Here is a 24,292-nt window from a genome sequence, read left to right as displayed (position 1 = left end):
TAAAAGTCATTGTACACATAAGTAAATTGATAACCAAAAGATAAGAGTCCTTACCAAATGCCATGCAACTTAATAGCTACTTTTACTAATTTACGATGTCTAATCCTATAGTATTTCTCAATAAGAAAGATACTATTATTATCCCCATTTACAAAGGCAACTCAAGCACAGATTCAAATCTTGGTGGTCTACTAAATGTACAGTGTTAAGCACAGTGCTCTCACTCTCTTTTGCCTTTATGCTTAGATATTTCTTTATGCACATATGCTATATTTCCTTTTGAGAAAAAACACCATGTTTTCTATTTACTTGTTTTTCTCATTTTATGAAGTGCAGTATCTCTTACTCCTAAGTACTGAATAGGTATTTGTTGTTGTTGTATTGATTGATTGACACAAAAGTATCTAGCTTATATTGGCAAGGCCTCTCAGCAACGTTAAATTTTCTAAAGTTTGTGAGGAGTAGACTGATGAAAGTGATTTGGGACGATTTAGCTAGAAGTGAGAGATTAGAGAGTAAAGATTAGGAAACCATAATCCAAGCATGATATGATAAGCATTCACACAGAATCAGTTGTGTCAAACTAATAGAAAAATGGCAAGTATAGAATAGAAAGTGTTCACTGGCTTTGTGATTAATGTAGGCACAGATGTCAAAGTTGAAAATGAGATCAGAAGAATGCCTGTATTATTGAGAGAAGCATGAAATTCTGGCAGAGAAATTAATTTGTTTGGAGAATACTGACTTTGAGAATATTTTAAAGTGTTAAGGATATTCAAGTGAGATATTCAAATAAATATACACAACTAATAGTATGATTTGAAAATACAGACCTGGCTGAGAAGGGGTCTTTCATACAGCAGAACTGTTTGATTGAAAAGTATGCAGCATTCAAGAGAGAAAACAGAATAGAGAATAGAACTTCATGGGCAAATGTTAACATTTCTCTCTCTCTTTTTTTTAATATTTTATTTTTTATTTTATTTGTTTATCTTATTTATTTATTTGAGAGAGAGAGAGTGAGAGAGAGAGCCTAAGAGGGGGTAGGGTCAGAGGGAGAAGCAGACTCCCTGCCGAGCAGGGAGCCCGACGTGGGACTCGTTCCCAGGACTCCGGGATCATGACCTGAGCCGAAGGCAGTCGCTTAACCAACTGAGCCACCCAGGCACCCAACATTTCTCTTTTATAAGTATGTTTACCATTTGAGTGACCTCTGTATTTTAATAAACTCATACAACTGAACCTGTAGATTGTTTTAAATTCTTATTTCCTTAACTGAATGTAAATGTTCTATGCTTGTATTACTATAAATACTACAATGTATATGTTTACTATGATTTTTTACTTTAACTACATTTTTACTACACATTCATTCTATCATTTATAAAGTTACACTTTCATTTTGCATAAAAACAGGAGAAATAAGAAATGCTGTTCTTCCTTCAAAGTATATCCAGGATGTATCACTTCTTAAATACCTGCCATCAACTTTCTTTAAACTATCAGCATTTTATGTCTGGATTACTCTGGTAACTTCTCTCTGGTCTCTTTGCTTCTATCCTTGCTTCATTTTAGTCTGTTCTCAGTATAGATCATGTTACCCTTCTGCTCATACTAGACTGTAAGCCTCTGAGGCCAGGTTTATTTGTTAACTATTTTATTTCAAGTGCCTAGAAATGTACCTATGACGTATTAGATATTCAGTAAATATTGGAATAAATATAATGACAGTAATAGCTAACACTTAAGGCTTACTTCTTGTTATACTTTTCTAAAAGCTTTAAATTTTTATAACAACCTAGTTTTATAGATGAAGAAACTGAACCCAGGGTTAGTTAAATAACATGCCCAATCCCTCAAGCTGGAATTCAAACCTAGCAACCTGAGCTCTGTAACCAGAGCTCCCAACCATTAGAGTGTGGTACTTCTGTTAAAGATTATCATGTTTGGTGCTATAAAGTTTTTATAGTAGAACGTCAAGTTGTATATCAGCCTGCTATATGCAGAATACTTCTTATATAACTGAATTCATATTGATAGCATACTGATTAAATATAAAGATGAATGTTGATAATTTATAGCCTTCAAATAGTTAAGTTTAAGGAAAGAGAAAATTAAACCAAGAATTTAATGTCTTGTTTGGCAGATTAGCAGGTTCAACCAGTAATATCCATCATTAGTTAAACCCATTCTCAAGGCCCACAAAGCCATGGTACTGTCAGCCATGCTATATGGGTCTAATATCTGAATCCTTATCAGTCTCATTTTCATTTCTTAGACAGGTTTCATTTATCATACTTTTGTACTATATTTCATAGCAGATGTCAAGATAGAGTCTCTGATGTCAAAGATTTAGAGGCAGTGATTTCCTAGTTTCATTCATCAAAATGCAGTGGTCCTAGATGTATGGAGAAAATGGATGACACTGGACTTTTAAAGCAATTGGCAAACTTCAGAGAACGTGTCATTATTAAGACAATATAAGTTTCAAGGATATAAACTAAAGCTTTCTGAAGAACTAGACTAGAAAAACTGCCATAGCAGATAGTTCAGCATGATGTAATGGGACTCGACTCAGCAATATTTTGCTCATATTGCAATCAGTGAGGCAGCAACATGAATAAATACAAAGTACAAATAATGTTCAGAGGATGATTTAACAGATATGCTAAAAGATTCATTATTAAGGAATAATTGCCTGGCCACCCAGGGCATTTGTCATCTACATGAATATGCTTATGTGTATAGAATTACCAAAGAATTATCTATCATGTGAGTACTAAGAGTAGAGAGGTAGACAGCCATTTTCATAGACACATGAAAAAAAGAAGAGAAATGTAAGAATCTATGCTTCAAAAGAGTGATTCTCGTTTATTTTTTGTTTAAATGCCTTTTATAGACTTTGCTTGATAATATCTTTTTTATCACCTTATAGCTTCATAGGTAACAAAAAATGATCTGTACCAGGAAAGTGAATTACAGAGATATTAAAAGGCTTTCCTAGGGGGAAATCATTCAGTTTGTTGGCAAAACTGGAATAGGATACAGAGAAGCTCTGTTCCTAATGCATGTCTTAGACCAGTCACAGGTGTAAAATATTTGGTGATATAAAATGACTGATTTTATTTTTAAACACAGAATGATGTAAAATTTAAGCTACATTAGTTGTTCTGTTGTTATTGTTCTTGCATTTTGGATTACTTTTATAATAACAACTTGGGAGTATTAAACTACCTTGATGGTTGCTTATTTTTGAGGATATAAAGAAAAAAAAACATACATTTTTATTATACTTTTCATATATACCTGATATGACAGAACTACCAAAGCTTTCACATTGTAGATTTACATATTCAGTATATCTCACATTAAAAGCTATTCAGTTGGATTTTAAAATGCTGAACATAACTTCTTTTGAACATTTTATTTAGTTACAAAAGAAAATTCTATGAGAATAATTACACTATGCCTTTCAAGTTTTCTTTTGTTACTCAATGAAATGAAAACTGTAATACAGCTAGAAAATGTGTTAACAAAATATTACTAAAATTACTTAGAAGGTGAGTCATAGGGCCTTTTAAATTTTTGCCATACACTTGGAAAAAAGTCTCATTATGTTATAGTTTTATTCTCTCAACATTTTGAAAGTACAAATGAGATCTTTATCTCACTGGTCATATTACCAGTTCTGTTCAGAAAGTTAAAGACACCTCTCCAAACATAGTTTATCCCCAGTTTCTCTCACTAGTGTCTGAGGCTTAGGGTTGTACTTCTAACCCTAAGTTTTCCAGCCCTGCACTCTATGTTCTCACTGGTTGACCTTCTAGGAAGGGGCAATTATAATGAACTGTTTCACAGAATATTCTGTTTAGGATTTCCTTAGTAATGGATTGATTGAAAAAAAATTTTTTGTTCTGTTTTGTTGTTACCAGCCCTGCCCCCTTGCAATACAGAAATTACCAGTCAATAAGACTGGTAAATTCAGGTAAATTTAGCTCATGAGAGAGATTTCTCCACTTTACTATCAGGGCTCATAACTTTTTGTGGAGAAAGGTTTGAATTGGACCAACCACACCCTTTCTAGCCTGGGGTCACAGTTATTCTAAAACTGTTAGTTTCTCTTAGGTCCCCAGTTAGGAGCTGCTAGCCCACCATTTGGTTCTGCCATTTTCAATATGCTCAGTTTCCGCTTCTTGGTAACTTACCCTGTGTTTTGTAGTGTTCTAGAAAATATCTCATAATACTGGACAGGATGACTGAAATTTGAATTTTCAGACTTGTGATAATATCTGTCACTCACCTGTTTGACAAACATCATGTAGTTTTTCTGTTGCTTGGGGCTGATTTGCAGCCAGCACTCTTTTTATAGGCTTGCATCCATAGAGCTAAATGCCTACATTTGAAATAACAATTCTTTATTATTTATAAAAACAAAAACTCCTCCCACTAATAAGGTGTTTTCTCTGGATATGTAGCAGTTCTTTTATTATAAAAAAAAAAAGACAACCAAAAAACCCAACTTCTTACAATAAGATGTTTTCTCTCAATATGTAGCAATTCTTTTATTACTTAAAGAAAACCAAACTTACTAGTAAGACTTTTTTTCTCAGTAAGTAGCCTTTCTGACAACTTTCAAAGGATTACACTTTCCCTTCTTCCTATACAGCCTCTTACAAAATATAGATGTGTAGAAATGGCTTTCAGCTCATGAACGGTGCAAATTTCTGGTACTACCACAGACCTATTGCATTATAATCTCCACATATGATGTCTGAGAATCTGTTTTATTAAACAAATATCCCAGGTGAATGTCATGCACACACATTTTGAGAATCACTGACCTAGGTTAACTGGTCAACCTTTTTGATCTTCAACTATAATAAGAAAACCTGAAGAAATCCTTTTTGGAATATGGCTGGGGCAGGTAAGGGTTTCATACTCCACAACTGGTCATGCATTAAGTTCAACTGGAATAGGGCTTAAAGATGCCCTAAAATTTCAGTTAAAGGGAGAATGGTAGCTTATTGCTAGCAGCTGACCAGTGAAATACTTGGAGAGGCAGACAGATTTATTAGTCTTCATGAAGAACTGTTTTAGGTCTATTGTAATTATTTAGTAAGCCAAATATTTAATGAAGTACTTAGGAATCTCAAGCCTGAGTTACATGCACCCTCTGGAGAAATCAAACACAGTGGCATTCTTTGCACCTAGATGTAAGATAATACCTATTTATAGCTCTTCTTTCAGTCAAATCCAGGAGGACCCAGCCTAGCTATTTTATGATCGATATCACATCTGCCATTTAGTGTAGCAGCCTAGCAAAAACTGGTGCTACCTTAAGAAAGTTGATGTAGGATGATGAATAAAAAGCCAGCCCCTGAGGAAGAGGCTAGAAATGTGTAACTATCAAAAAATAGAGAAATCTTTTATTAGAATGTCAGAGTGATAAGTACCTTGGGATTTCAACTTGTTTTGTGCAGTAACAGTGGTGACCCAGCATACTTCCTTTTGCCATTAGCTAAACAGAAGCTTGTCTGCCTTCCTACCCTCTTCTTTCTCTCACACTTCGTTTTTACTAGAGACCCAATTAATTGGTTCCATGTTAAGCAGGCATCATGCAGGGGAAGACCATAGGATGCCTTTAAGTATTTCTATTAATTTTAACACTAAATAAGATAGTGTATTTTAACATTTTAAAAGACTCCTTTCCTGGACATTAGAATTCCGAGGAAGAAACTGAAAAGGAAATACTAAAGATTATTCCATTTTAGTATTCTGTGTACTTTAGCACACAAAGGAGACTCAGGACGAGGATGTCATTACTGCAGTCCTACTACCATATGTATTTTGAAATACCATCTTATTCCCTTAGAATTACATACTAAAACAATGATCGAGGGGCACCTGGGTGGCTCAGTCGTTAAGTGTCTGCCTTCGGCTCAGGTCATGGTCCCAGGGTCCTGGGATCGAGCTCTGCATTGGGCTCCCTGCTCCACGGGAAGCCTGCTTCTCCCTCTCCCACTCCCCCTGCTTGTGTTCCCTCTCTCACTGTGTCTGTCAAATAAATAAAATCTTTAAAAAAATAAAAATAAAAAATGATCGATTCTGTCATATACAAAAAATGGATCCCTCGTTCTACATAGGCTTCGATCAGGAAAGCAACGGTTCTTCTAGTGGCAACTCTTAAATAGCCAAGATTAATTTCAAAGACAAAAATTTAAAAGTAGTGAGGCAATTCTTTTGACTTGGAAGTGCTGTCAAAGAAAATACAGTATTTTCATTCTACTTATTTTATGTTGATAATAAACTGTGTTTCCTTTTCTTACTAATGCAGTATTTCTTTTGCAAAGAGTAAGAATCATGCACTAGACAATTGAGAGTCTATCACTTAAAAGATTGTCTTAAATTTTATGTGTCTGTTGTCCTTGTACTAGGAGTAAGGGACTGAAAAAGTCTAAAAGGATTCACATAAGTAATTTTTTGCAATATGTACAAAAAGGGGGAAAGGAAGTGGACAGAAAGGAAATCTACATGTCATTTGAGTCAAAATACATGAAAAAATTAGAAAAAATTCACGTAGTTGCTAAAAGATAATCCCAGCAGTGTTTCTTCTAGCAGTTGACAAGTTCTCGGTTCATTATGCAATCATGTATTTTAAAATGAAAGATGGGACCAAAAGCACTTTTGTGGATTTGACCTTGAACTGAGACAGATTGCCATTTGGGTTAACACCCAACAATATCCAATCTTCACTTCATGCATTTGCCATTTTCTTGGTGTTATTAACGTTCTTTTAAAATAAATTACATTTTTTAAAATGATCAAAATTCAAAACCACTTCTATCTTTCTGGGATTGGTTTAAGTACACTTTTGTTTTTTTCCCCAACAAGACACTTATGCCAAAACAGATAGATACGAATATATATCTTATCAATGAATAAGGGAGAAACAACTAATTTGAATCCTATGCATTAGTGTCTTCAAAAAAGTTATTTCTTGGCTTATATAGGTGAGTGAACAACTTTTTGTATTCTGCTTATGTTAATATTTGGTTTTGCTCCAAAGCCCGTTTAACTACAACAGTCTGTGTTCAGGTTCATCAAAGAAGTTGGTTGTTTAGATCTTGCTTTTGCTCCAAGACAGGTAATTTTAATATCAGCTTGGAAGTTTAAAAAATAATTATTCACTGACAGGGAGAATTTAACCCAGACATATTCTACTGTTAATTGACTACCAATAGACATAAAATCAATAGCCATTATGTTCATCTGTGAGTCACATGCCTAAGTAAAATGCTGAAATTCACTTGAATTTTAGGCAACTAATGGTAATAATAATGATAACTTATCAACGGCATACTGGGTTTTAGGCCTGATACTAAGTATTTCACATGTATTAGCTAATTCACTTCTCACATTTTGTTTTTTTCAACTGGAAACACATTTTGTTTTGAACAATTTGAGGCTTAGAATAATTTTGCTCAAGGTCACACTTGTGGCAGGTCCAGGATAGGAATTCCAACTCAGGCATTTGGATTGAAATGTATTTTATAAACTACCATACTATCCTGTTTTCTTGATATAATCAATTTCAGTTTCTTTCTTTTTCAGATTAGGAAACTGAGACCCAAATGATGGAATTGACTGAGCTTAACAACTAGTTTCTTAAATTGAATGGAGTTTATCAGCACTAGAAACCAAGACTCCTGACTCTAAGTTCAGTGTACTTTTCATTACAATAACTTCCTTCTCAGACAACAAACTGTTGGTCCACACGAGCCAGTTATTTTCAGAATATTTAAGTGTATAAAAGGACCCCTTACTGATTACTCAGTACCAACACAATTTTAAAACAATATTGAAAAAGCAGAGCAGAATGACAGATAGCATTTTCCCAAGTATTTAGGATTAAGTTAAATGGAATGAGGTTCCTTTTTTCTACTGACCTATACTATATTTAGCTTAATTTCTATTTCCTTTTCTGATATTCTTCTAAAAGAGGTATTAGAACCATTGTATTAAACAAAACATAACTATTTTTTATTTTCAAGGATGTTAGTTGAAATTAAAAGTGTTATTCATATATATTATTTATATTATGCTATGCAAAATTCAAATCCTCTAATTTTTCTTCTTAATAAAATTGGCCTTTAGGTGGTATCATGATAAGGAACTTTCTGATAAAAAAATTTTTATGAGCCAGTCTTTCATTTGATTTTGATTTATATGCTCTATAAATAAGTGTTCAATGGACTGGTCAAGAGAAGAATATTTTTATGGTTTGTTAAAACATTTTATCTCCATGGAAAAAAAATAGATATGTATCAAGTATCTGAGACCATGCAGATTTCCTTCTTGCCCCTGCATCATTCTGTAAATGTGTTGTGTGTATATACTTAGGATGAAATTACCATTAGTTACTAATACTTATCAGAATTGGTAAAAATAAGAAAGGGAAAAGATGTTAATCATGCTAAAGCTACAAAGGAATTTATTAGTTGTTATTTCTTTCAAAGGATTTTGAAAGTTGTGCATTAAATACAATATTTTAAGACCAACTTAAAAATCAAGCATTAGTTCATTTTAATTGGATTAAGTCATTGCTTTGGGTGGCCCCATAAATTAAAGGTAACTATTTCTAAGGTCAACACCCAAGCCTTTGGCATGTTTGTGCTTATATATTTCTTTATTATTTGTGTTTGTATTCTTGTGTTTGCTCTTATGGCTTTTATTGTGTGCCAATAATCTTTCTGTTTACTTTGGTAGACAAATAGTGTTCTCACAGTTTGAATGTGTGAGTCATGAAAACATAGTTTTGCAGGGGGGGCTTGGTTGTTTTCTGTTTTGTTATGCTGGCTCCCCATTGCCTAAATTAATACCTGGTAATAAAAATTGCTCAGTAAAAATTTATCAGATGAATTCTACTTTATTAAATCCTGAAATCTTTCAGGGTATGTGGTCTTAAAGTGATTTCAATGACTAAAGAGATGGATAAAAGTCAAATTTTTTTTTTGATAAGTTCCTATCATCTTTTTAAAATATCAGTTCAACAAACTAAATTCACCTGTGTAAATAAAATAATTTCTGAATGGTATTTAAGCATGTTTGTCTAATGTTTGAAAGATACAAATAGTTTAGAATAGAGACTAAGATGATTTGTCCTTGGTTATTTTTGATTATGTACTACAAAGAAAGCCAGATGCTGTGCTAATTACTTACCATGACATTATCTTACTTAATTTTCAGGGCAGTATTTTGAGGAATATCTTCCTAGTCCAATGAAAGATATGAGGTTAAGTAATTTGTTCAGGATAACACAGCTAGTAAGTAGCAGATTCAGGACTTTCTCCAAGCCTTTACTCTATACTGCCTCATGTATAACAAGAAGTAAGCCCACAAGTATTCTAGATCGGGTATAGTGAAGTAAGTCTCTAAGAACCAACTTTAGATTTTTTTTTAGTCTTAACTATTTTTTAATTGGAGATATGTAGATTCTTTGGAATTGTGATTAGAAGCAGATAACAGATTATATCATATAATATTTTTCTCACACATTCAAGAATTGAAGGATTCTGAGTTAGGCTAATGATAGTTTCTCATTAGTTTTAGCAGGATTAATTTGGCTGGCAAATAGACTTTAGGGCAGAGGCAGGGAGAAGAAAGGAGGATATTGCAATAATCTAGGCAAGAGATGGTGACTGCTTAGACCAGACAGTAAGTCTGACCTTGATCCTTGAGCACTTGGGTTTTTGTTTCGTTTTGTTTTTTTAAGATTTATTTTAGAGGGAGAGAGTGTGAGCCAGGGGAAGGGCAGAGGGAGAGAGAGAGAAAGAAACAGACTCCCCGCTGAGCATTGAGCCTGGGGCTCAATCACACAACCCTGAGATCATGACCTGAGCTGAAATCAAGAGTTGGACACTTAACTGAGTCACCCAGGCACCCCCCGTGGGCACTTTTGCCAGTGCTTCCTGGAAATAGTTACAACTGGTTGAATTTGGAATGGATTTTTAAAGTAGAGTCAGTGGTATTTTCTGAATGATTAGAGATAGAAGAAGAGAGGAGGGAGGAGAGAAGAATAGACTAAGATGATTCCAAGGTTTTGGTTTAAACAACTGGAAAAATTATGTTGCCAATTCTGGGATAGAATCAAAACTTTGGTTTGGACCACTTTAAGTTTTAGACTTTCAAGTGGAGTATGTTAGTGAAAACTATTAGACGACCAAGTCTCTTTTAGTCAGTTTGCTTGAAGCTGGGCTTAAAGAACATACCTAAACATATCTTTGGATAAGGCAGCAGCCCTATGAATTACTGATATTAGAGATAGAAACAAAGACCGTTTAGGTCAGAGTAGAAAAAACAGCCTTTAATGAAAATACCAAGACACAATTTATGAAAAAACATAGAAGACTTTATATACTTCAAAAAGATCACAGAAATCATCTAATTCAGTTCCCGATTTTATAGATGAACGGATATTGAGTTTCTGAGAAATTTGGTGACATGTCCAGTATTAAGGCCAAGAAGGAATAATTTTCTGATTCCTAGGTACCCTTCGTAAGAGCATACTTCAGGTATGCTTTCATCTGTATTTATTGTCAAAAATAAAAACAACCTCTCAAATGATAACTATGCTTCAAATGTGGTAAAAAATTTGAGGACATTGATTTATATCATAGATGTTATTTTTTTTCTCCAAACTTTTTTTTTTTGATAATCAGATAACCTAGAAAAGGATTTGTATTTAAAGCAACTGCATAGCAGTTAATTTTCGTAAGAAGTTAACAGCAGAAATAATGGAAGTCAGTTTTTTAAGCAGTAAAATATCCTAGATTGAGATTTGTGTCATATTTTCTGTAATTGATTGGCATCAGCTATTAATAGTTCTTACTAGGTATGGAAAACTGTACATATCTTAGTGTGGTAAAACAATTTTTTTAAAAAAAAGCCAATTTAAATGCTCTAATGGAATGAATAAATTTATAAAGGTATCTTATTTTAAAACTCTGATAATGTGGAAAAGAGCAATTTAATATTTGATAGGTCATTTTTTTCCTTAAAGATAAACTTAGTTGCTCTAATTTGTATCTTACATCTTATAGTAACTGTGGAATAATCATTACATTGTATGCTTGTGTTTGTGGTAAACCTTTTAACAAGTTATATTAAATTTTCTTTTGATACTAAGTTGCTTTCTACAAATTACAGTAATATCAACCAACATATTCGTTATTTCTAGTTAATTATTTTATTCAAAAGAATTATAAATAGTTCAGATTTTTTCTATTATTTCCCTTCATGGTATAAAATTAAAAATACCAAAAAAAAAAAAAAAACCCCAACTTACTTTTTGATCTGTTTTTCTCTAGATTGTGATTTTTGCTTCTTTGTCTTGTTTTATAGAGCTACATTCACGGAAGCAGCCAAGCTCAGTTCGTGGCAGAGTCACACATTATTCTGGTACTAAGTATCCTTAAAAATACTGATGGATTGAAAAGGACAGAAGTTGCATGCTATCAAATTGACTTTTTTTCATGACAATAATTATCAAGATTTTAAAAAGATATTAAATTTTAAACTTTACTATGTTACTTTCTAGTTCCTTTGCTAATTATTTCGTATTTAATTTTGTTTTTATTCTGAGTCATTAACAGCCTATAATTTTCTCTTTTTTTACTGACTGTTGAATTGCGAAGTATAGCTTTTGCTCTGCATTGGGTTATCTTTGGCTAACGTCTTTTCGTGGAGTTTTGTGTGGTTTTACCCTATTGGATCCTAACAGGGAGAAAAAAGTGTCCTAAAATATAAAAAGCAGAATTTTAAAATACTAGCTTACTACTAGTTCCCTTAAACAGTACTATAAGTCAGAAGAGGGAGATTTAAGATGGTTAGACATGTCTTTTTGGAACATACCAGACTAAATGTTATGAATCAGATAATTGAGTACAATTTATGTTTGGTGGTAGAAGGGCAAAGAAGACAGGATAAAGTAGGAGAGAGGTAAGGTTAAAGTGCCTAATTAAAACCAATCTCTGAATACTCTTAGAATGAAATAAAGTTACTCTTTGGGTAAACAACTGTATCTTGGGGGGGGCACTAAGGTTTGTGTGTCTTGAGAAATATTTGAAGGTTAAATTTATAATGTTGAACATATTGAGTCATCATCAGGATTTAAAGTGTGCCTGTAGAATTGTTTAGAAAATTTGATTACTTTCCTGGTTACTAAGATTCATATTCAACTGAAGTAATCTAGCCCAAATTTTCAGTATTTTATATAATCAGAGCTATTTAAATCTTTAAGGAATCTTAGAACTCATCTAGGTCCAAAACTCATTTTATAGGTGGGAAAACTAAAACCCACAAAATTTAATTGACTTGCTTTAAGTTGAAGGAAGAACTAGGATTAGAATTCACTTTTCTTTTTCATGGTCTATTGGTTAAGTTTTATATATGTTATTATGGTCTGTGGTACAGGATTTCATGAATAAATGTCAGTCATGCCATCTTGAAGTTTTTACTTTTAATCTGGAAGGAAACAATTCTCTTTAATATCATTTTTTTAAAATTTATTTGAGAGAGAGAGAATGAGAGACAGAGAGCATGAGAGGGAGGAGGGTCAGAGGGAGAAGCAGACTCCCTGCCGAGGAGGGAGCCCGATGCGGGACTCGATCCCAGGACTCCAGGATCATGACCTGAGCTGAAGGCAGTCGCTTAACCAACTGAGCCACCCAGGCGCCCCTCTTTAATATCATTAAGGTTTTTGTATTTCTCTACCTTATAACAGTGCATTTTTTAATTCACTACCAAGTATGTATTTTCTACCTTCAGCTTTTTAAGTAATCCATTTTATTTGCATAATATGTTCTGGACAGTGTGTCAGGTGTTGGTATATACTGAGTCTTCTATTAATTGTAGTGGACGAAAGCGGTAGGAGTGCTTAAAGCACTTTGAATTCTCAAGAAGCTCACAGACTTCCTCATTTATAAAATCAGGATTAGCCAAGTAACCACATGGCATTTCCGTGTGAAGTAAATGAGATAGCACACAAAAAGCATCGAGTACTCACTACAGGCTGTTTTTTTTTTTTTTTTCCCCTTTTATTTTCTCATCAGTTCTACATTTGTATTTCTTCCACCCTTTACACATACTTGTGTGCATATGTGGAATTGTGCATATCTTCAGCCCATTTCTGGCTTGCAGTTACCTGTGTGCTTTATTAAGAAGCTACTAGTATGAGTATGTTTTTGCTGTAGTGTGTCTCATAGATTAAAAGCGGAAATATCAGTATTTGAATTAACATTCTCAAGTTTTGTGATCTTGATCAGTATGTGCCAGCTTTCTCTTTTCTAACTTTAATACGGTAAGAGATTCATACTTTATGCACATCAGAGGTGCCTTGGGTGAGAAAATGAAATATTTCCAAATCTGTGTATTGGATCATCTCCTCCTCATTGGAAAATAAAGGAAGACCATCTCTACTCTTCACTTATCTCTCCATTATATAAATGTACTTATGAGGCAAAATACATTTGTGTTGAAGCATATTGTTAGGAAACAAACTATTTATTACAGGTAACATTTTAGCTCTTATTTATATATTGTAGGCTTTTGTTTTCTTTTCTATCCTATTTCAATCTATGATATGGCATTTTAGCAGTATACTTTATTCAAAGCAGCTAGTCTGTGAAACACATCAGGAGTACCTAGCAAAAAGCTATGTTGAGATCATTATTGTATGGCAGGAATTCTCCAGGGTTTCATTTCATGGCTCATTGACATCAGGCTGAGATTTAGGATGCAAAGAAATTTCACAGGCAATATGAAGTCTTCCATGTAGATTTTTAACAGTAATAAATAACAGATTTAATAGTACTTATTCTCTTTATGCTACCAATAGTTACTTGTTGCTTTATTCTCTTGGTTTGTTTGTTGTACAGATAACTGAAAAAGAGAAAATGTCTGTTAAAATGGTGGACTCTTTAAAATTGGTGAAAGTTAAAAAGTAGCCAAAGTAATAATTTCTGATTTTACTTTCACTTGGCAGACTCTACTGATACTTTTTAAACTTACCATGTATTTTTTTTTGTAATTTGCATGTGTATTTTTTCCTTCATACAAAAAAAAAAAAAAGTAAATTCCAGATGGTCACTTTTTGTTTATCTAGAGAGAATATGCCTGCTTTTTGCTTTTCTCCTTCTGATTTAGTAAGCCAAATCATTAGGTGCAATTGCTGAATGCAAAATTTTGTTGAAAAAACCTAAGAACAGATGGAGTCATTTGATGTCATAGGTTATAGATTCATATTTACTAAAAATAAGATTTTTCTCCCTATTAGTAGTGTTTTATTTTCTCAGTACCTTGTTTGGGGGGGGGGGGAAGAAAAACAAACAGTCCTAATTAGTTCACTAGAGAAAACTATATAAAAAAGGAGTAAGAAATATCACAGCATTTTAATATGGAATATGTGAACTAAGAATAACTTATATAATCCTTTTATTTTTCCCAGTAAAAATTTGTTGTTACTTATTTTTCATTCAGTTATGTTTTAATACCTGATGCAAATGTAAGATATTTGCTGTTTACAAGAAGGTGGACTGATAGAAAAATAATTTAGTGTAACAAATGTTATAATGAGTGCTTGGAAGCACAAAAGAAGGAGCAACTCACTGCCTAGAGAACTTGTACTGACTTTTCAGCTGGTTTTGATACAGTGGAAAAAGGAGTTTCCCAGACAGAGAATGAATGGTAATATTCTAGTAGAAGGTCCGGCAGATACAAAAACATAAAATGAGAGAGAATATTCACAAATGCTTAAGAGAAAATTGATGAAAGGTTACTTTGGATGGATAATGAAAATCTTCCCATACCTTGCTAAGAAATTTGAACCTTATCTGAATTCACCAAAATGTGGTCTGTATGTGCTAGTTGATACAGGATACATGAGTTCTAGGACTGGCTTTTACTTTTTTAAAACTCTGATCTGTCCCTTAGATCTCCACATCCTTCAAGTTCTAGGGTCTCAAGATGATGACATGAGATAAACATCTTTTGGAAGTAGAAGTGCTAATATAAAAGACAAAGGGTACACTAGCAATAATTTTAAAATATTTATATATATATACTTATATATATATACACTTATAAAAACCACATTTGCTTTTTCTCTGAGAAATACATTTGTTTTCCATTTATTATAAATATTATTTTACTTTGCATTTGTTTTCAATCTGTGATAGAGAGCAAATGTTTTAGTATGATATATCCAAGGAAAAACATACTACATATAAATTAATGATGGATACAAACTGAAGATAATTTTAAATTTAGATCTCTAAGTCTTCTATAATATGTCAACATTTTTTTGACATCTGTTCTCATTTATCTTTAAATTGACATTCCTCATTCTCTTCCTAGAAGTAACAGTAAACATCATGTACAACTGAGAATAGATCATAATATAGTGCAAATGTATTTGTTACTCGTTCAGTAGGATGCTCAGTGCCTCTGGGTGCTATATATAATTTATACAAATAGCAGCTTCTGTTTTATGTGGGATTATGTCAATATTTTGGCTTTTTAATTGGTAAAAGGTGATTGACAGATTCAGCAGAGAAACTCAGGTGTGCACAGTAGTAAGTATATATTGCTGTGACATTATTCAATACAAATGTGAAAGTAATACATGAAGTAGACTGGAGTGTGCGTGTGTGTGTGTGTGTATACATAGGCATTAGCAAACTCAGAACAATAGAAAAAGTCTCAGAAACATAGTTCATCCACTATATAGTTCCATCTCTTATCCTAATGTTGGGACTCTTCAATAAGACACAGCCAAAATGGCCACACTCACAGTTTAATGGCAGAAAATTAGCTGTTACTCCAGAGTTAAACATGGAAACTCGAAACTCTCAGATTTGTGCTGAGTCATTCAACCCTCTACTCAGTGAAGGAAGCCCTACACATCAAGTCTGACAGATCATCATCTAGCTTTTACCTCTTTCTAAAAAGTAATACTTTACCTAAAAATTATATTACAGATGTGGGGTTTTTTTCCAAATGATAAGTCTTATGTAGGCCCTTTTTTAACCAAAACTTTTTTTCATTGATATATTGGAACTTAAGTTAAATAAGTTAAATAATAATTCTCAATACTCAAAGGCCTTAATTTAAAAAGTTATCTTTAAATAAAAGAGAGGGAAAATTGGCTAGTTTAAAGCCATTTTACTGTAATTCATACATCTTAATTACAACTATCAAGTTTAAAGTAGGTTCACACTTATTTTTTGGTAAAGCCTAGAAAACTCAAGTTTGCAGGAAATATTCTGAAGACAAGATCACACTTGTTTCTTGACCCTACTGCTTTAGAATAGAGTATTTTACCTTGGAGTTATACACAACCATATAACTAGTCATTCCTTTGTTTTTAAATCCTACTTTGGGATTGTATGCACTGTATTTACTAAGTTCTTGCATTTATTTTCAAGTAAATAAAACTAATTTCCTCTCAGATATAACAGTTTATATGCCTTTGGCACTGCCTTGGATCCTCTGTAACAACAGTTGATAAACTAGGACCAATAAGTGCCAAATCCAGTCTGTCTACTATTTTGGTAAATAAAGTTCTATTGGAACATAGACACACCTATTCATTTCTGAATTGGCTATGATTACTTTGCACTACAACAGCAGAGTTGAGTAGTAGCCATACATCATACAGCTTGCACAGACATAAGTATTTATAGTTGAACCTTGAACAGTGTGAGTGTTAGGGGCGCCGACCCCTCCCCCACACACATTTAGAAATCCACATAATACTTTTTACTCCTCAAAAATTTATTAATAGCCTACTGTTAACTGGAAGTCTTACTGATAACAATCAATACATATTTTGTAATATGATATATATTATATACTGTATGCTTACAAATAAAGCTAAAGAAAATATTAAGAAAATCATAGAGAAACTACATTTATAATACTGTACTACAGTAACAAAAACATTTGCATACAGGTGGATCCCAACAGTTCAAACCTGTGATTTTCAAGGTCAGCTGTACTTTCTAGGCCTTTAAAGAAAAACTTGGCAAATTACTGCTCTGTAGGGTGTGGTAAGTAAAGCAAAAGTCCACAACCTTATTACCTCAAGATACTTGCTGTTAACTTTATTATCTATCCTTGCATTTTCAGCTATTTTGTTCCTTTGCCTCTCTCTATCATTTTCATCTAACCTTACAATATCATCCTACCTCATTTCTTTTATGTTTTTTTTTTGATTGGCAACTGTCACTTACTAGTTTTGTGGCTTTTCATAAATTATTCAGACCTCTCTGCTTCATTTTCCTTATTTGGAAACTGAAGAAGAGGAAATCTGTGTCAAAGAGTTGTATGGCAATGAATGAGATGATGAACAAAAATTTCCTTTTTGGGGGCTAACATTCTAGTGGCAGGAGAAAGACAGTAACTTAAAAAAAAATTGAATGTGAAATTTCTTTCAAAAACAATGTTGCAGAGAAAAAACAGGAAAAAGTAGAGAGGTTGGAGGAGGCTTTTCTGATAAGATGTCATTTGAGCAGAAACTAAAAGGGAAGTGAGTTATGTGGATATTTGGGAGAAGAGCATTAAGCAGGGGAATATCAAGTACAAAGATGCCGAGGTAGAGAGTCCAGTTTTGTTGGAAAAATAGCTAGTAGGACAAGATAAGAGCAAACAAGAGCAGACAAGTATAGGCTGTGGATCAGGGTGCAAATCATGTATGGTCTAGAGGCCATTTTGAAGTCTTGTTTATTCAGAGTGACATGGAAAGCTTTTAAATTGTTCTGAACAGAAGAATGACACTACCTGACTTAAAGATACTAAGAAAGAGAATGTTTTTAAGATTTAGGGGTAGGGATTTCATAAGCAAGAAACCACAAAATTCAAAGGGAAAGATATATAATTTGTCACATTAAAATAACTCTGCATAACAAAGCAATTTAAAAAAAGAATGAGGTCAACATCATCACAATATGAGTTGTTCCTTTTGCTTTTTGATTTAGAAGTAATTGGACATCTGTAACCAAACAAAAGTACCTCTGCTCAATACACCAGGACACCCCTCTGTATCCCCTATAGTCAGTGAATAGGAATTCAGAGAGGGCTGGATCCAAAGGAGTTTGTCCACCTGTTGCCATCAGAAAAGGTAATGTGGAGAGTGAAAAACTGCTACACTAACTGGAGATGGAGTATTTTGGGGATCCCACCAGCCTGATAGAAGAAACTGGCAGAGTCAGAACAGAACAGAGACAAGTTTGGGGGCAGAGAAAAAAAGAGGAAAACATACCAAGCTGCCCTTCTGCCCCAGGGCAACACTGCCACCTGCTAGGCTTGGAGGGTGGCAAGCAATAGCAACTACATCTCTGGCAGAAGAGGTGGAAAAGCAAAGTGGTGAGGGACAGATGGCCTGGCAGTGCAGGCTGCAGGGACCAACAACACCCAGCTCTCTGAGGGGGAACCTTATGACTGGGGGGAGGAAGAGTAAAGGGAAAAAGGCAGACAAGAACATCAAAGGGTCTTAAAAGTGTTTCCTGCAATAGGCTCCAGGATTTCAGCAGAAGGTCAGCCCATGGACCTCTGGGATTTTACCCCTGGAGGATTCTCTTACTGGCTCAAGGGTACTCCCAAAGCTCCAGGTGCTAAGCCCATACCTACTCAGACTCTGCCACCAGTTTTTTGTTTGTTTGCTTTTTTGTTCTTTTTTTAAACACAGTTCTTTTTACAGGCCTGCTCCTGAGGGTAGCAGTGAAAGCCATCTCTCATAAGAAAGCCCAAAAACTTGTGCTGTAGCACCACCTTCTGGAAAACAAGATAAAGTTTTCTAATTGCCAGGCTGTTGAACTGCATGTAATAAAGTAAACAAGAAAGTGGGTGGTACTTCAAATGGAACAGCAGAGGCACATTTCATTAGAGACTGTGAAAAATCATACTAATATGGTATCACAAAAAGGATAATTCAACAACCAAACTTCAAGGCATGGAATATTATAATCTAACTGATAATTCAAAATTTTTTCATAAGAATGAAGAAATTTAATTAGCTACAAGAAAACTCTGGCAATTCAGTGAACTCGGGAATAAAATTAATGAACAGGAGTTCTTTACAAAGATATTTAAATTAAAAAAAAAAGAAACAAATTCTGGAGCTGAGAAACTTAATAAATGAGATAAAGAATACATTAGAAAGCATAGAAAATAGGGCACATCAGATGGAAGAAAGAATAAGCAAGTTGGGGGATAGGAATTTAGAAATGACTCAGTTGGAAGAAGAGGGAACTAACATTTTTAAAAAGTTAAGAAACCCTAAAGAGTTATTACTCTATCAGACAAGCAAATATCAGCATAATTGGTATACCAGAAGGAGAAGAGGAGGAGGAGGTAGAGTTTATTTAAAGTAGTAATAGCTGAGAACTTCCTAAACCTGGGAAAGAAACTAGACATATAAGTCTACTAAGTTAAGGGAACATCTTATTATCTCAATGCAAAAAGAGCTCCAAGAAAGTGTTGAAAATCAATTATAAAGAAATCATCTTAAAGGCAGCCAGGGAAAAAGGAAAATAACCTAGAAAGGATTAAGCTATCCCCCATTAAGTTATCAATGGATTTCTCAGCAGAAACTGTATAGGCCAGGAGAGAGTAGAATAACCTATTCAAAGTATCGAAAGATTAAAATTACCAGTCAAGAATACTTTATCTCATAGGGGCGCCTGGGTGGCTCAGTTGGTTAAGCGACTGCCTTCGGCTCAGGTCATGATCCTGGAGTCCCGGGATCGAGTCCCGCATCGGGCTCCCTGCTTGGCGGGGAGTCTGCTTCTCCCTCTAACCCTCCTCCCTCTCATTCTCCCTGTCTCAAATAAATAAATAAAATCTTTAAAAAAAAAAAAAAAAAAAATAAAGAATACTTTATCTCATAAAATTGTCCTTCAAATATGAATGAGAAATAAAGGCTGAAGAAGCTCAACACCACCAGATCTGTCTTATAAATAATGCTGAAAGGAGTTTTTCAAGTTGAAATAAAAAGATGTTAATTAGAGACACAGAAAAAAATGGAAGTCCACAAAACTCTGATAAAGGTGATAGAAAACTGTAACTTTATAATAGAATAGTATGTTAACCACTTAATATAAAGATTAAAGGAAATAATATTAAAAATAATCATAGCTACTGCAATTTTTTAATGAATTCACAGCATAAAAAGATATTTTGTGACATCAAAAATAAAAAGGTGAGGGGGCGCCTGGGTGGCTCAGTCATTAAGCGTCTGCCTTCGGCTCAGGTCATGATCCCGGGGTCCTGGGATCGAGCCCCGCGTCGGGCTCTCCGCTTTGCAGGGGGCCTGCTTCTCCCTCTCCCACTCCCCCTGCTTGTGTTCCCTCTCTCGCTGTGTCTCTCTCTGTCAAATAAATAAATAAAATCTTTAAAAAAAAAATAAAATAAATAAATAAAAAGGTGAGGACTAAGGGGTAGAACTTTTATGGGTGAATCAAGAAAAGGTTTTTTTTTTTTTTTTTTCCCACTGATAGCAACTAATATGAGATGTTTTATCTAAGCCACATGATGACCACAAGTTAAAAATCTACAGACAGGAAACAAAAAAAATGGAGGAGGACTTAGGGGGGAGACAACAAATTACATGGAAAACCACAAATTTACAAAGAAACAGGGAAAAAGAAACATTGGAGATACAAACATCCAGAAGACAAAAGATAAGATGGCAGTAGTAAGTCCTTATATATCAATCACTAATCATGCTAAATGTAAGTGGATTGAAATCACCAGTCAGAAGGCACAGACTAGCTGAACAGATTTTTTTAAAAAGCAAGACCCAAATATATGCTGCCTGTAGGAGACATTTCAGCTCTAACCCGTGGGCTCAATATAAAGAAATGGAAGAGGATATTCTAAGCAAGTGTAAACAAAAGAAAGTGGGACTAGCCATACTTAGATTGGGCAAAATGGACTTCAAGCCAAAAATGTTAGCAAGAGACAAAGTAAATCATTATATAATGATAAAGTGGTCAATACATGAAGAAGACATAACAAATGTAAATATATATGCACCCAAAATATCAGAGCAGCAAAATATATTCAGCAAATACTAGCAGATCTGAATAGAGAAATAGAACACAATGCAGTAAGAGTAGGGAATTTCAGTAACCCAGTGTCAGCAATATATAGACCTATCCAGATAGATCATCAACAAGAAAATGTTAGAATTGGACCATACTTTAGAACAAATGGACATAGGACATTCCATCCAACAGCATAAAACACATTGTCTTGTCACGTGCACATGGAACATTCCCCAGGATAAATGATTTCATAAGACCCACAGCACATATTAGCAAATTTAAGAAGATTGTAATTATACCAACTATCCTTTCTGACCACAATGGTATGAAACTATAAATCAATAAGAGGAAATCTAGGAAATCTACAAATATGTGGAAACTAAACAACATATCTCTAAACAACCAGTAGGTCAAAAAGAAATCAAAAGGGAAATTTAAAAATATTTTCAATAAAATGAAAATGGAAATACAACATACCAAACTAATGGGATATAGCAAAAACAGTTCTGGGAGGTAAGTTTATAGCAACAAATGCATATATTGAGAAATTATAATCTCAAGTAAACAACCTAACTTTATACCTCAGAAAACTAAAGAACAACAAATTAAGTCCAAAGGTAACAGAAGAAGGGAAGTACAAAGTAGAAATAAATGAAATAAAGACCAGAAAATCAATAGAATGGACCAATGAAACTAAGAGCGGATTCTTCGTAAAGATACAAAATTGACAAACCTTTAGCTAACCCAAGAAAAAAAGACTCAAAATCAGAAATGAAAGTGGAGATATTAGAACTGATACTTCAGAAATATGTAGGATCATAACAGACTTCTATGAATAAATATATGCCAAAAAATTACATAATGTAGAAGAAATGGATACATTTCTAGAAACATAATTTGCCAACACTGAATCAGGAAGAAAGAGAAAATACAAACAGATCAAATATGAGTAAAAATATTGTATCTGTAATCAAAAACCTCCCAACACAGAAAACCCAGAACCAAGTGGCTTCACTGGAGAACTGTACCTAACACTTAAATAAGAATTAATACCAATCCTTCTCAATTCTGCCAAAAAATTGAGGAATAGAACATTTTCAAACTCATTCTATGAGGCCAGCATTACACTGATCCTAAAACCAAATAAGGACACTACAACAAAAGAAAACTATAGACTAATATCCCTGATGACTACAAATACAAAAATTTGTCAACAAACTATCTGTAAACCAGATTCAAGAACACTTAAAAAGAATTATACACCATAACCGAGTGGGACTTATCCCTAGAATTCAAGGATGGTTCAACACACAAATCAATAAATGTAATACATAACATCAATAAAATGAAAGATAAAAATCATGTGTTCATCTCAATAGATGCAGAAAAAGATTTGACAAAATACAACATCCTTTCATGATAAAAATCCTTAATGGATTGGATATGTCAGAACATCAGAACATACCTCAGCATAATGAAAGCCATATACAAGTAACCCATCGCTAACATTGTATTTTTTTAAAAGATTTTATTTATTCGAGAGAGAGAGGAAGCAAAAGTAGGGGGAGGGAGAGGCAGAGGGAGAAGCAGACTCCTGCGGAGCAGGGAGCCCTATATGGGGCTCGATATCAGGACCTTGAGATCATGACCTGAGCTGAAGGCAGACACTTAACCGATTGAGCCACCCAGGCGCCCCGCTAACATTGTATTCAATGGAAAATATTGAGAGCTTTTCCTCTAAGATCAGGAACAAGACAAGGATGCCCACTCTCACCACTCTCATTCAATACTATACTGGATGTCCTAGCTAGAACAATCAAGACAAAGAAATAGAAGGCATCTAAATTGGAAAAGAAGTAATATTGTTGCTACTTGCAGATGATATGAGCTTATATATATCTATATCAGTATCATAGAGAGAATCCCAAACTCTGAACCAAAAAACTGTTGCAACTAATCAACAATTTCAGTAAAGTTGCAGGATACAGAATCAACTTGCAGAAATGAGTTGCATTTCTTTACACTACTGATGAAACATCTGAAAAGAAATAAAACCATCCCATTTACAATAACATCAAAATCAAAAAAACCTTAATAAATTTAAACAAGGAAATTAAAAATCTGTACAACAAAACCACAAGACTTTGCTGAAAGAAATCAGAACACAAACAAATGGAAGTACATTCTACATTCATGGATCCAAACAATATTGTTAAAATGTCTGTACTTCCCAGAGCCATCTATAGATTCAATGCAATCCTCATCAAAATGTAAAGGCATTCTGGGGCGCCTGGGTGGCTCAGTCGTTAAGCGTCTGCCTTCGGCTCAGGTCATGATCCCAGGGTCCTGGGATCGAGCCCCGGATCGGGCTCCCTGCTCCGCAGGAAGCCTGCTTCTCCCTCACCCACTCCCCCTGCTTGTGTTCCCTCTCTCGCTGTCTCTCTCTGTCAAATAAATAAGTAAAATCTTTATAAAAAAAATGTAAAGGCATTCTTTACAGAAATAGAAGAAACAATCCTGAGGTAAAAGAACAAAGCCAGAGGTATCACACTTCTAGATTTCAAACAATTCTTCAGATCTATAGTAATTAAAGCAGTATTGTACTGGCACAAAAAACAGACCCAGAGACCAAGGGAATAGAACAGAGAGCCCAAAATTAAACTCCTGCATATAAAATCTAATATTTGACAAGGTATCCAAGAACACTCAGTGGGGAAAATACAGTCTCTTCAACAAATAGTGTTAAGAAAATGGATAAGCACATGCAGAAGAATGAAATTGGACCCCTATCTTGTGCCACTCAGAAAAGTGAACCCAAATGACTTAAACATAAGATCTGGTACTATAAAACTCAGGAGAAAATATAGGGAAGAAGCTCATTGACACTGGTCTTGATGGCAATGATTTTTTGGATATGTCACCAAAAACATGACAACAATAGAAAAAAATGGGACTACACCAGATTTAAAGGCTCTGCAAAGCCAAAGAAACAACATATGAAAAAGCAACCTACAGAATGCAAGAAAATTTTTGCAAACCCCATATATCAGATAAGGGGTTAATATCCAAAATATATTAAGAACTCATGCAACTCAATTACAAAAACACAACCTGATTTAAAAATGGGCAGAGGAACTAAATAGCCATTTTTCCAAAGAAGACATGCAAATGCCAACAGATATATTAAAAGA

General features: G+C 34.1%; 1 protein-coding gene across 2 annotated transcripts in view; it reads left to right on the top strand.

Annotated features, from left to right (window-relative positions):
• The window catches only part of TUSC3 (tumor suppressor candidate 3), a 267,954-nt gene that overhangs the window by 224,671 nt on the left and 18,991 nt on the right, over positions 1 to 24,292 (top strand). For both annotated transcript variants that reach the window (XM_044911838.1, XM_044911834.1), the window contains exon 7: positions 11,401 to 11,464. In XM_044911838.1, coding sequence (XP_044767773.1) covers positions 11,401 to 11,464 — 64 coding nt within the window. The remainder of the gene's footprint in view (positions 1 to 11,400; positions 11,465 to 24,292) is intronic.

Source organism: Neomonachus schauinslandi, chromosome 2 (genome assembly GCF_002201575.2).
Source record: "Neomonachus schauinslandi chromosome 2, ASM220157v2, whole genome shotgun sequence".
Lineage (NCBI taxonomy): Eukaryota > Metazoa > Chordata > Mammalia > Carnivora > Phocidae > Neomonachus > Neomonachus schauinslandi.
The sequence above is the reverse complement of the archived record's forward strand: the minus strand, read 5'-3'. Positions and strand labels throughout refer to the sequence as shown.